Raw genomic sequence first — 14,498 nt, 5'->3', positions numbered from 1 at the left:
TGAACCAGTTCAGCTGAAAAGAACAGACCTATATACACCACGCTATTGCTTTTCGTGAGACGCTTTTTCTCCGCAGTACAGTGGTGCCAGCTGGATCCATTTAGAATCGGCAGAATTACGTGGCTGGATCCACTTTTCGATGCCATGGTAAAAGAGTCGGTTGGTTTGTGTCCATGCTAGATCCACGAATGTGGATCTCAAAAATCCTATTGATTGCACGTGATCTTATTTTCTTTGATATATATATATATATATATGTATATTATAGAGTGAATTACATTATATATTTTATTAAAATAATTTTATTGAAATTATTGAAAAATTATATTTTATGTGCATGTGTACGTACATGTGTGCCATGGGTATGACATATACATAAAATATAATTTTTCAATAAATAATAGTAATTTAATAATTTAATGCATATTGAAAGAAAAAGATATCCAAAATTCTATTTCCCTTTGTTAAATGCATTGAACTTATTACTAGTACTGCAGGACAGAGGAATCCTTACAGGTCAAATTTTTGTAAACAAAACTATACAAGTATATCATGTGTAATCTTAATAGATTTATAAAATACTTAATTAATTACAAAATTAATTTACAAAAATTATTTCTTTGTCGGTATTTGTAAACTTATCAATGGATTTGACGCGCGAGCTCGATGTCTCGATTTGACAGCCGTTGCTCCTGACGATGCAGCATCTCTATCAAATTTCCTTTTTCTTTTTCCTATTCCCATGATACTCTTTAAAGTTAGCGGTACTATATATTCAGGTACATCCTTTAAGTGTGGCTGCAGTTTCACAGTATGCAAAGCCTTGTCTTGGCGCAATGATTGCAGATCTCGCGGATTATCTTCGAAGTAACTTTTCAACTTTTCACAGTTTATAACTTCCTGTCTAATTTCTTTTAATCGTGCCTCTCGAACAGCAATTCTTGTAACAGCTTTCCAACCATCTTTTGCACGATAACTAAAATTATAATTTCACAAAATGAAACAAGTTTGCATTAAAAAGAAATAATGCTGTATGATAAATAAAAGAAGACAATACATATAACAATAAGAATAAAAGTGTGCTTTTACAATTCAATTATAATATGTTAAAATCAAAAGAATTGAGCAGAACATACCGGAAACCTTCCACTTCTTCCAATTTAAATTGATAAGTCTTAAATAGATTTTCACAATTATAGGTGCACTTTAAATATTCTTCTACTTTTTCCATCAATGGTCTTTCTTTGATCGCTACAAAACTAAGGGCAGTTCCTTGATTCTTCCCGCGAGCAGTGCGTCCTGCTCTATGTATGTAAGAATTTATATCCAATGGGAAATCAAAATTGATTACATTGGACACAAATTGGAAATCGATGCCGCGTGCTACACCTGATTCTTTGTCTTTCCTTCGTTTGTTCTTTTTCGTTTTTATTATATGTGGCTGTAAAGAAATGAAAATTATATATATATTAAATATATATATATATATATATATATATATATATATATATATATATTTAATTACAATATATATCTTTTTACCTCTTCCAATGCCTTTTCATCTGATGCTATTATAATGTCATAAGTGCCGCTATTAAATTGCGAGACCGCTCTACATCTCGACGTCGCCGGTAACTCAGAATTTAAAATGCAAGTAGGAATACCAAATTGTTCTAGGAACAACTTCAATTTGTAACATCTATCCACTGTGTTTACAAAGATTATGGTTTTTCCCCTAATACAAAAAAAATTATTTTATTTAGAATTGAAAAATATCGTTTTCTATTAGAAAGAATTGTAGTGCTCTAATATTGTCAAAAATTTCAGAATTAGTTGCATTTTTAAAGTGATTTTCGAACATCATACTGTCTTTTCTGACGTATATTTTTTAAACACATAAGTATGTAAAAAAAACTTAAAAACAACAAATGAGAAAAAGCATCTTATCTACAAGCATCAAATAACTGAACACAAAAAAATAAGTGACAAAAAAACAATATACATTTTAGAATTGTCTAAAAAATATAAATTTTAAAAATACTGAATTAATATATATATTACCTAATTAAATGTAACTTCAGCAAAGCATATAAAATAGCAGCTTTATCAGATTCCTCTGCAGCCAAAGTATAATGAGCTAATTGAGTTGGAGGAGCTAAAGGTGGTTCCTCTAATTTTAAAATTGCAGGATTGTGTAAAATTAATTTTTTCAAGGCTTTAACATCCTCAGATAATGTAGCAGATGCTAAAATTGCTTGATATGCTGTTGGTAGATAAGTTAATACACTTTTAATTTCGTTTTCATATCCAAATGAAAAGAGCTGAAATAATTAATGGCATAATTTAAGCATCATAAAATGATTTCTGTTTACATAACAGAAAAATTTAATTTATATTATCTATAAAATAAGTACATACCAGATCAGCTTCATCAATGATTAATGTTTCTAGGCAATGTTTCAGCATCACATTTCCTGCTTTTAGGTGTTGCAATAATCGGCCTGGTGTAACCACAACAATATCTGGCATTTCATTGAGTAATGGTTTCTGTGCATTCAAATCTGTTTGTGGACTAATGTCAATTACTCTGACTTCTCTAGAGCATTTTACAGTCAGGCACACAATGACATCGTAAATTTGCTTGCACAGTTCCTTACTAGGTGCAACAATTAGGCCCTTAATCTGCTGATTCTTTTGTGTTCGTTTATTTGTTAATATTTTCTGGATAAGTGGTATTGCAAATGCAGCAGTCTTGCCTGAACCTGTACGGGCTCTAATTAAGACATCCTTTCCTTCAAGTATCAGAGGTATCGCTTTTTCTTGTATTAATGTAGGCTCTACCCAGCCCAGTTTTGCAATAGCCTAAAAGAATTTTTTATTCCTTAGTATACTCTTCAAATTATTCTTTAAAAATATTTATATTATATTTATCATTATATATTTAAATTATTTTTTAAATACATATTATTCAAATTACCTTCAACAGCCTGTCATCTAATTCTAATTCGTGAAAGTTTTTCGGTTGTACTTCGTCTTCTTCGTCTAATTCCACCTCATTTACAGACATATTTAACCAGGTTTATTACTTTAATTTTTCAATTACACTAATAAACTGTTCTAATCTAACCTAACAAAACCTGTAAATACAATTTTACCACAGTATGGTTTTACTATCTGTAGCACGTGCGCGAAAAATCCATTCTGAATGACGATATTTATACCACTGAATTCTATAACATACTAGAGTAACTAGAGTTCCAAACAAAGAATATCGTGTCCGCAAATTAGAGGTAGACACATATAGCAGTGGTTGGATCTCTGTCTCTTTTTATCTAAGATATTATAATAATTTTAACCAATCAGTGAATTGTTGAGACAAAGAAAACCAGCCCACCATTATATATCTGTTCTTCTTGGTTGATGGGACAACTCCACTCCTTGAAGGAGTGATTTATGACAGGCGACAGTGGATGCGTTCCATTTGGTGCTGCGAAAGTTTTAAAGCGTTTGATTGACCAATCACAGTGCAAAAAAATCTTTGCTCCTTTCGTTCTAATTGATCAAACGATTCGATACTTTTGTAAGAGATAAAGATATAATTTAATCCGAGGTTAAAGTTCCGACGTCAGTGAAATCGGCCCTTAGTGTAATAAAAAAAAAAAAAGATTCATAATCATGTATTACAAGTCATAAAAGGCAAATAAGAAAGCAGTATCAAAAAAGTAATCAGAAATGGTGCTATAAACTAATAAAAAATCAGAAATTAATTAAATAGAAAACGCTATATACTGTAATCAGAATAAATTACTAATGTTTTAATTTCATAACTTACGTACATTTTTTAAAAATATACTATAAATTATAATTTATCACATAGAGAACTACAGGTAACATTTACATTTTTGTTTCTTAAATCTTAGACAGATAAAAGTTATACAAAAATGACTAAGTATTATTTCTAACACGAAATATCACTTTGATATGAGATAACTGGAGTAGGAATATACTTTTCGTTTAATTTACTATTTAATGCTGGTATAGGCAATGACTGGATGTATGGTTTAGCAGGAAATCTAGTGCCAGCGATATCAATTTCATAATAGGCTGTTGGGTCCATTATAAAATCTGTGGTAATAACATCTCTTGCTATTTCTTGCTTAAACCTTGCTCCAGGGAGACTAATAAATCCAAGGCAAATAAGTTTCTCTGTTACAAAACCATAACTGAAAAAATAATAGTAATATAATAATATATCCCAATAAGAAGCAATGTAAAATAAGCAAATGATAAAGTAATAATTCACTATTTAATATAAATTATACAAAAAAAATAGTATTTACCCAGCTGATGTAACAGTACCAACAAATTCACCATTTCGATATAGTGGTTCACCACCCCATGCCCATACATCTTTGTTCAAATCCATACCATTGAGTACAAATAAAACTAATCGTTTTGTTACTCCTTGCATCTTTTGACGTTGTAAAGCAGATTTTCCAATAAAATAGTCCTGTTTCTGTACAGTATAATTATGAAATATTTAATACTAAATCTTCTTTAAGCTATTTTATTTTAACTTTATTATCTTGAATTTATTTTCCTTTTAATTCATTATTATTTTCATTTTAGTATAATTATATGTATATGTTCCTAACTGTATTACTTCTACATTTCGTTCTTTTTTCTTGCAATTTTCTATTTTTAAACTTTGTATAATATAAAAAAAACCAGTTATATGTTTTATTAAACTAGAAGCATTCATTTTAACTTCAAATGTCTAAATATATACAGAAAAAACATATTGTATTGTGATACTAACATTCAATTTTATTCTGTAGCTGTTTCCAGCTTCATATGGCGTTACATATGGTGTCAGTTCTTCAGCCCAGAATGGAATAAATCTTTCTATCCTCATAAAACGTTGCGTAAGAACGCCAACGTCTCTTGCACCATAATCCTTTCCTATGGCCATTAATGTTGAATAAACGTGTAGCGCATATTCCGAAGGTATGTAGAGACAATAGCCAGATTCACCTGTATGGGTGAATGCCATTACCATAACATCTGAAGCATATGCGATGTTTACTTTCTACAATTTTAAAAACATAATTAATTCAAGATGTCCATACAAAAAAAAAATAAAAATAAATTTATCAGCAATTATTAGAAAATAATCTGACCTTATAAGTGAAGGGTGAAAGATTGATATTAGAATTGGATAACTCAGAGAGCAGTTCAGTAGCTTTAGGACCTACTACATTGATCACTGTGTATTTTGAAGTTACATCATTAAGACCTACCAAATGATCTGTCGGCAAATGTCTATTTTATTGGATAAAAAAAGGATTAATTATATTAATAATAATAATAATGTTTATATACAACGTTAAATGGACATTAATTTAGAAAAACAAAATAATAAATTTAATTTTTATAGTGAAAAATATTTTTTTAAAAGAGCATTTCTTCAAACATATTTTTATATTAATAATTTTTTAACTAAAACTTTAAAACTGAACTTTATCTAATCTGAAGCTTATATGTGTTCTTTTCACTTGAGATTACAATCAAAATAGCATCTACCTAGACATCCATTGATAAATACGTGTCTGCTGTGATGTGGGTGAGACCATGAAATAACTATTTTTGCTTTGTCGCACTAGTATACAGTCATTTTCATAACCACCTTTCTCATTTTGCATTCCTGTATGAACTATTCCGCCAACTGGTATATCAGCATCATTAGAACACAGATGTTGTAGATACTTTACTACCTCTTCATGACTAGACTGTAATAAAACCAATCATTAAAATAAAAAAATAATTGAATCCATGTAGATGAAACCAGAAACTACATATCTTTAATCAAGTTTTAAATAGAAAATAGTTGTTACTCATAACTGAAATTTGAAAAATGATTCGTAATGAGTTTCTAATTTCACCGTTCTAATTACATCATTTATTTACATTAATTTCAATCTTTGAAAATGAGCTCATGTCTATTATCCCAACTCCTTCTCTACATGCTTGAAATTCTTCCTTCATAAAGTCAAAGAATTTTGGTTTATAAAAACTGCCTTTTGGCATAAGCGGCTTTTTCTGTCCTCCTTTTAAATTTATATCATATTTGTTAAAAATGTTAATATTTATGTACAAAAATTTAATTGTTAAAAAACTTACGTTTATAAGTTGAATCAAAGTAAAGTGGACGTTCGTAGGCCATTTTTATGCCAAAAACTGCACCACGTTCCTCCAAAACAGAATACAAAGGTGAACAACGTAATTTACGAGCATATTTGTATTCTGATTGATGAGGATATAATATAGCATAATTTCGACCGACTACTTCCTTCATTCTCTGCTGTAGATATTGTTTATTATTGTGCAAATCTAGAAACCTTTGTACATTAAATGGGAGTACTTCCTGTGTGGATTCACCCTTTATTATAGATTCAGCAATTTCTTTACCAATACCACCAGCACCTTTTAAAAAAATATATAGCTAAAAATATCAAGCTTCTTTATATATGAGAAAAAAAAAATATATATATATATATATATATATATATATATATTAAAAAATTTAAAGATATATTTTAAGAAATATAAATTTAAGAAATATACCTTGCAATGGATTGCCATTCATTCCAACAGCAACAAAGTAATTTTTTACTTCAGGACTTTCTCCTAATATCCATCTACCATCTGGAGTAAAATTGTCAGGACAATTGTATATATATGGATCTTCCACTTCTTTTAAAATTGGTAATCTATGTATAGCTTTGTCCCATAATGGCTGCCAATGAGTGGAATCATTTTTTACATGTTCCATCCATTTTTTCGAAGGAACATTACCGCTTCCAAATGCAGGTTTTGCATTAGGTTCAAACCAGCCAAGTAAAAATCCACCTATATGTAATTATCATTGACAGTTTTAGCATTAATAATACATGCAGTTCTAACATATGCTTTTATATCTGTCAATAGCATTTAACACAATGTAAAATATATAAGAAAAGAGGTGTGTACCTTGCCATTCTCTTATATATGAATACGAATCAAAATCTCGTACATATGGTAAAGATGTACTGATCTTTGATGACAAAGGTGGTATAACTGCATATAAATGTTCCGCAGGATATGCAGGAATTCTGACTGGTGGAGTGCATCTTAATCCTAATTCACGAGCCCACTAAAATATTAACAAACATGTATTAGATTAATTATGAATACTATTATTGCGTATTTAAAATTAATACAAAGATATATTTACCATCCCAGCACAGTTAATGAAATATTCACAAGAAACAGTACCATATTCAGTTTTGACATTTTTAACAGCCCCTTTTTCAGTCTTTACTTCTTTTATATGACAGTGCTCGATATATCGTGCACCTCCTTCCTTTGCCAACTTTGCTAAGACTTCACAAATTGCACTTAGATTAGCAACAGCATCCTCTGGTACAAAAATTGCTCCTTCTAGATCATCAACACATAAGTAAGGATGTAATCTTTTCAATTCTTCTTTGCCCAAGATCTATAACATATTAATGATTTTATTTTTGACTTGATTTTAATATGCTATAGTGTTAACTAATATATAATTGACTCCTTAATAATTTTTCCAATTTATTACAATTTTCAATTGGTTTACTTAAGTACAGCTAAATTAGATAAAATCATATTCATAGTAGATATTATCAATTATAAAAATTAAATTATGTACTTCACAATGCAATCCAGTTGGTATGTTGTAAGCCATTCTTCTTTTAAGAGCTACCATCCTATCCTTGGACTGCGCCAAATTTATACTCCCACATTGTCTCAATCCTATATCATAGCCCATCTCTTGCAATTGTTGATATAATTTGATGCTGTATGCAATCAAATTCCTGTGAGAAATTGGTTTAAACAGCCCAAGTGTACCAGACCCAAAGTGTGAGGATCCACTGCCAATTCTAGAATCAGAGAATATTTAATCAATTTAACTTTTTGTTTCACTAATGATATCAATTAATATGTATGAATTTTGTTATCGCTAGAATGCAGTATTCAACTGAAAGATAATTATGATGAGCGACGAAATCTGAGATATAAATTAGAAATAAATTTACGTATTTTGTTCCAGGACGAGAACATCGTTCCATCCATTCAGTACCAAGTGATAGGCAACCGAATTGGCGACTGTTCCCGCACCGGCGATGACAATCTGCGAATGAGACGGTAAGTGTCGAGAGTTATCGGATGAATAACTCTTCTCGCCGGGTGACAATTTGCGTTCAACATCTGTTGACGAATATCGTAGGGAAGTCTCATCTCTGTAGGTTATGTATCGCGTGCCGATAGAACCCTTCGTACTTTTCTTTTCGAGTGACAAACATACACATCTTGAATAGGTTTGCCTTAACATTAAACGTTGGCGAGAACGATTTACAGCAGTGCAAAGCGTGTTTTGCAACTGCTGATGCTGTTAAAAAAAATTCAACCCCAAATTGAGCGAAGAGAATAAATTTAGAAAGTGCCAGACCTACTCCGCACCTGTCACAAGAAAAATTTTTGTATTTTATAAAACTCGTGCGATCGGAATAAGCACAACTTTGATAATTTTTTTTAAATGAAAGTACACTTCCTGACAAGTAGGTGATCTATTTTTTTAATATATTCATTATTATTATTGAAATGTAGTGTCATTCGGAGATTATATATAATCACTCCGAAAATGATATATATATATATATATTGTATATACATATGTATATTGACAGTTTGTTATTGTCATAATATAATATCTCTCTCTATAAAGAATATTAAATTGTTACGTATTATGATTAAATTTTTATTGAAACATAATTACGCATTTATTAAAAAGTACGTTTTAATTGATTTTTTTATCATCAAGATTTTATATCAAGAGAAGAGCTTTTTATTTTTTTCTATTTTTTGAAAAAGAAATTGACAAATGGCGCATATATATTTGTTTATTCAACATATCGCAATATATCGCAATACTTCTCGATAGATCGTCTTAAAATAATGACGATATTCAAATTGATCTAACAATAAGTTACTATTATCAGAGAGAAGCCTTCTCTCTGCTATTATGCAGAAATTATATTACAAAATTAATAGTAGAAACAAAATTTGTTTAAATTATATATAAATTTTAGTATCCTGCTATAAAATGTGGACAATCTTAGACTTTTATAGCTTAAAGATATTATGGATTTTTACTTTCGTCGAATTATGCATTATGGCATTCCTAATACTTTTGGTGAGAAAATATCATTTTTTATTTTACCTAGAATCAATTTCCAATTATGTATTTATTTCAGAATAATACTGAAATAATGGAGATGAAAAAGCGCGTGAGTAATTAAGACTTATATTAAAATTCTTCAGAAAATCTATATATATAAACCGACGTTTTTTCTTTTCTCTAGATTTTATACACAAAAGTAGTATCAACGGTTTCTTTGAAAGTCAGTTATTATAATTAATCTATATATATCTATATATTAAACATATATATATTATAAATATATGCGATAGAAAAAGTATTTGCACACTTTTATCTTCAAGATAATTCTATGCAAAAGAAGTTAACTTTTTCTAAATTGCATAACACATTTTTCATGTAATATTCGACGAATTTATGTAATTAAATTTTATAAATTCAGCTTCAACGATCACGAAATGAAATAAAAAATATAGAAAATGTTTTACCAGACGTTGAAAACAAGTCTCTATTCTGTCGAGATCGATATAAATCTATAATAGCAGGATTGAAGAAAGACGTTCGTAAAACGGAAGTCGAGGTTTGAATGTTAAATAAGTAGAATTAAATTAACGAATGTATTTATTTGAATAAAATAAAATGTGTCAATGTAGATGAAGATGTTACAGGATCATATTTCCAGATTGTCTTTCCGACGAGAAGAGCTTAAGTACGAAATATTAAAGGTACGAATCATTCAACTATTATTTGGAATAATGATTGATTTTGTGATTGTACAAAAATAAATTACTGTTAACATCTTGTTTGCTGGATATCTCGTATACTATAAAAATGCAAATGAAAAAAAAAATATTATATATATAAATTTTACTATATTTTTTTAGCAAAACAGAGACTATTATAAAATGTTCAAATCTTCGCTATAAAGATAAAAAATAAAGAAACAATACTATGTATGTTATTGATAATGAAACTTCTTTTTAATAATTTATTTATAAATATAACATCGTATTTATTTCAGTCACTGATTTGAACAAAGAAAAATTATATGATCTTCATGTAACTATACATACATCTAAAACTGCTGTGGAATAAAAGGTTGAAATGTCGATTTAATTATATTTTAATTTTTTATTCACATTACATAGAGCGACACTTAATATAGAAAAAAACTTATCATTTAACTAGTCGCGCTAGTGTCATAGCGAATCAATTATAATTATATGTAGCGTACAAATGAGAATTGTATCTTTTTTTCAAACTTAAATTAAAGAGTTCAATGTATTTTTTATATTAATATTTGAGATAATAACATGCCTGATTTATTTTAAATTCAATAGAAGTTTCAAATTAGTGACTGGCTAACTAAATTTGCTTATACATGTACATATGTATATAATGAATAACATTTATAACATACACACATAGCAGAACATTTAATTCATAAGTTTTTAAGGCACTTATTGTTAGTTTTTAATTCTAAAAAAAATCTGTCGGGTCTTTTATCATTACAAATTCTATTTAGTTGAATAGATGGAATAAATATCTCCCTTTTTCTAAAATGTAATATTACTTTACTTCTTCAGAAATATATTGTTTGTCATTTACATTTTTCAATTCTTTTCGATATTAACAATGCAAATTTCACTGGTAATCATATTCGTTCAAACACTAACAGAAGTATCGTTAATATATCAACCTGAATTAAATTTATTTTTCTAAAATTCAGTGGTCAACAATTAACACCTGGCATTTCTTATCCTGGCATTAATTATCAAATGTTTTTTTTATTAATTTTTAATAAAGTTTCTTAATCGATCTGGTGATAATTATCCCTGCAAAATATCAAAGAAAATTTATCATATTTTTTAAATCCTTAGATATTTTTATAATTAATCTTTAAATTAAAATTCTATTAAATAAACCATGAAATTAATTGAAAAATACAACAATGTTATCTATTTTCTTTTATTAATTTTAATTCATTAGTTTTTTATCTTCAATTATTGTTAATTATTTGAAAACTTCGACAATTTTTGTAAGAGAAAAATCTATAATCGATTGAAAAATTTGTATACAAATAATGAAAAAAATATCTGTTGTTTTTGAAACTCTTTGCATTTTGCATCATCAAATATTAAAGAAGAAATTAAAGGAGGCCGCTTTTTGAATTTTTAATAGAATGTTCTTGTAGTTCCAAGTTTTAATTTCTTCCCATTTTCATACACTTTTTTATAATTCCGTATGATGGGACGGGAATTTCTTCAGCACTGCGTGATAAAGATTATAGAAGGCATAAAAGCTCACGCTCACGATTACTAAGAGGACTGATCCGAAAATCCAAGATAAAAAATTGCCGTCTATTATGTCGGAAGTTTCTTTTCTTTTTCGAGCGCTAATTTCTCCCAGTGTCGTGCCTTTCCGCTCTTCCATGAGCTTTTTCATGTTGGCGAGCTTCTCTCGCAATTCATCCACTGATTCGGCGATGTCCTCAATCGACTCATCAGCGGATAGATCTGCAACTTATGCAAGTGTAACATTATTGGGCGGAGACAAGCCGTTCTTGATTAAACAAATATGAATAATTAATTGTAGACTTAAAGATTTAATTAAAAAATTAATTTATATATATGTGTGTATCTAATGGATATATATATATATATATCTTCCGACATTTTTTAATTCGACAATATTATTAAATATAAACATATTTTTTCAATAAAATAAAAAAAAAATAATTTAGGTAAAAATTACGCTATTTTCTTAGAAAAATTTGTGTAATATTGAACATCTATATTATAATATGTATCCTCAAATGACATAATTTTCGACTACTCCCTTACAGAGTTATGCGGAGCAACGTTCGAGGTTGGTAACGCTTCAAGTAATTGATCATTCATTCTTTAATAATTTTCTAACGTTTAAATAATCAAAATGTTATATAAAATAATGTAAAAGATTGAAAAATATGTACTCACCGGCGATACCTGGCACGTGGCAGGTGTGTGTCACAGTTTTCATGATGCTGTTAGACGATGTGTCCTTACTTGATTCCGATCTTTGGTCCAAAATGTGACAGTATTGATCATCCAGCATCCCGCGACATAGCGCAGTCTCTGTTCCTAATACAGCGGAAATATTAAATATTCCACGATACTTAGGTTTCGCGATGATTATAATATATATCCACTTGGCTATGTGTATGTCCAAGCGATTAAGATCTAATAATATCGAATATTATAATAATATAAAAATATGATATATATATATATATATATATATATATATATATATATATATATATAAATATATATATATATATAAAATTAAGTATTATTTGCCAAAACTTATATAAAGTATATTTTGTTACGAAACGAGATGTATATTCATAAATAATTATATAATGATATAATGAGTAGAAATAATAGCAATCTTAAATATAGTTGTTGATATTTCTTGAAAAATTAAAGATATTTTTTAAATGAATTTGTTTAATTTCAAATACATTGATATTTTTATAAATGAATGTATTTAAATGACTATAAATTAATGATAATTGATATTGTTTTTAAAAACTTAATTAAACTAAACAATTGAAATATGTCATTATTTTCTAGATGCATACAAGTATATATTCTATAACTTTAATATATGACAAGGATTCTTGATAAAATTTTTATTAATCAATGACAGTTTATGTTTAAATAACGTTCTTCTTTTTTTTATTAATATAAATTTAATAAGTCCTACAATAAAAAAATAACATTACACTTTAAGAATAACAATAATTTCTATATACATTTTAGAAAATTTGTACTATAATTCTCAAGAAATCTATATACATATGTATACCATTGTACTTCAAATGATTCACAATTATGCAAAGTGATTTACAATAAAAAAATTGTTATATAAATAAATTATTATAATGATTTGTTTGTGTGATAATATACATTAACAAGAACAAAATCTAATTCTGAAATAATAACTTATACTACAATCAATGATCTATTATAATAAGTTCATCAATGCTCCAATCTTCATAACTGTAATCAGGTAGATATCGACGTATAATTATGGGAAATTTTCGCTGTTTTAATTCTTTCATAGCAATTTGCAGTGGATTTGTTTCTTCTTCTAATTCTACCATTACAGGAGCACACATTGCTATTTGTAACGCTCTTGTGCCTAATACTCTTGCTCTCTCATATCTACAAAATATATTATGTGACTTATTGTTAGAATAATTTGTATATATAATAACTTAGAGAATAATTTGTATTTTTACATTATATACATAGACTATATACTTTGTCATATATCTTGTTGTTATCCTTTTTGATTTTTGGACACTACTAGTAGCTTTGTTAGCATTCAACAATTCAATATTTTTACCCTCATCTTCTTAGGGCTCTAATTCAATGTTATCCTCATCGTCGACATCATCGAAATCATCTGCGGCTTTAATAAATAGTAAAACATTAACAGAAACATAATTTAATTGCATAAATTGTATAAAAAAATTATTAATTCAATAATCTTTAGCTTCCCTTTAATTTACAAAAAAAGTATACCATGTAAAATTTATTTAAAAAAAATCAATTCTTCGACAAATTAAATTTAATATTAACATTTAAATTTTTTAAATTAATATAAAAATAAAAAAAAAGATGCAGCCAAGATAACCTATCAATGCATTGTATCAAAACTCAACTACTTACTCGTCTCCATCAAAATCTTCATCAGCCATTATTTATTTATATGTTTAAACAGTATATTACATAAAAATTCGAACTTTTTTTTATTTGCGATGATTTATTACAATTTACTCGCCATTGTTGTTTTCGCAGGATAACACCATTGAAAGTGCAGACTGCAATCTGAAGAACACGTGGAAAGTGCAGAGAAAGATAAGAGAGAGAGAAAGAGATATGTGCTCTTCCACAGGTATATAAAATTTTCGAATGCATTTGTAAGACGAGTCGGTTTTTTTCTACTAAAAAAAAACAAGGATAGTCAAAACCACTGTACAAGACACATTTAAATTGAATGAAAATAAGATTTGTCTTATTATATTTCCTCCTTTTTTATTTTATTCTTGCTAATATTGTAAAATATTATAATTATAGAGATTGTTCGATCTATTTTTATTACATATATCTACACTTACAATCTATCAATTTTTTTTTCACATGAATACAAGCAGGGTTATTTCGTTTCTTTATATTTTAATTTATATTACATGAATTGCATTTATCGTTTT

At 28.0% G+C, this 14,498-nt stretch overlaps 4 protein-coding genes across 5 annotated transcripts; 1 reads left to right on the top strand and 3 right to left on the bottom strand.

The window, feature by feature from the left end:
* Positions 1–552: 552 nt before the first annotated feature.
* Positions 553–3,382, bottom strand: Hlc (putative ATP-dependent RNA helicase DDX56). The gene is made up of 6 exons (XM_072892758.1): positions 2,978–3,382; positions 2,419–2,862; positions 2,062–2,321; positions 1,543–1,735; positions 1,137–1,441; positions 553–976 (listed from the first exon to the last, which is right to left on the bottom strand). The coding sequence occupies exons 1-6, from the start codon at positions 3,065–3,067 to the stop codon at positions 613–615; spliced, it is 1,656 nt and encodes a 551-aa protein (XP_072748859.1). The 5' UTR covers positions 3,068–3,382; the 3' UTR covers positions 553–612.
* Positions 3,383–3,958: 576 nt separating this feature from the next.
* Positions 3,959–8,712, bottom strand: LOC140666033 (pyruvate dehydrogenase phosphatase regulatory subunit, mitochondrial-like). The gene is made up of 12 exons (XM_072892746.1): positions 8,115–8,712; positions 7,727–7,958; positions 7,274–7,537; positions 7,030–7,192; positions 6,625–6,909; positions 6,181–6,483; positions 5,968–6,107; positions 5,584–5,789; positions 5,181–5,322; positions 4,820–5,089; positions 4,341–4,516; positions 3,959–4,223 (listed from the first exon to the last, which is right to left on the bottom strand). Exons 1-12 carry the CDS (start codon positions 8,408–8,410, stop codon positions 3,959–3,961), a joined length of 2,742 nt encoding a protein of 913 aa, XP_072748847.1. The 5' UTR covers positions 8,411–8,712.
* LOC140666041 (uncharacterized) lies at positions 8,137–14,438 on the top strand. Of its 2 annotated transcripts, XM_072892765.1 has the most exons (7): positions 8,525–8,636; positions 9,168–9,271; positions 9,333–9,365; positions 9,441–9,479; positions 9,678–9,815; positions 9,889–9,960; positions 14,086–14,438. In XM_072892765.1, the coding sequence occupies exons 1-7, from the start codon at positions 8,615–8,617 to the stop codon at positions 14,188–14,190; spliced, it is 513 nt and encodes a 170-aa protein (XP_072748866.1). In that variant the 5' UTR covers positions 8,525–8,614; the 3' UTR covers positions 14,191–14,438. The 2 variants fall into 2 exon arrangements, 1 of the variants encoding a protein (XP_072748866.1); XR_012046689.1 differs by lacking the exons at positions 8,525–8,636; positions 9,168–9,271; positions 9,333–9,365; ... (1 more) ...; positions 9,678–9,815; positions 9,889–9,960 and adding an exon at positions 8,137–8,223 and having other exon boundaries at positions 14,086–14,173.
* On the bottom strand, positions 10,236–12,414 carry LOC140666040 (uncharacterized). Its single transcript, XM_072892764.1, has 2 exons — positions 12,214–12,414; positions 10,236–11,751 (listed from the first exon to the last, which is right to left on the bottom strand). Exons 1-2 carry the CDS (start codon positions 12,329–12,331, stop codon positions 11,468–11,470), a joined length of 402 nt encoding a protein of 133 aa, XP_072748865.1. The 5' UTR covers positions 12,332–12,414; the 3' UTR covers positions 10,236–11,467.
* Positions 14,439–14,498: the final 60 nt, after the last annotated feature.

The sequence above is a fragment of the Anoplolepis gracilipes genome, chromosome 5 (genome assembly GCF_047496725.1).
Source record: "Anoplolepis gracilipes chromosome 5, ASM4749672v1, whole genome shotgun sequence".
Lineage (NCBI taxonomy): Eukaryota > Metazoa > Arthropoda > Insecta > Hymenoptera > Formicidae > Anoplolepis > Anoplolepis gracilipes.
Note: the sequence above shows the minus strand (reverse complement) of the source record. Positions and strands in the feature narration are given on the sequence as shown.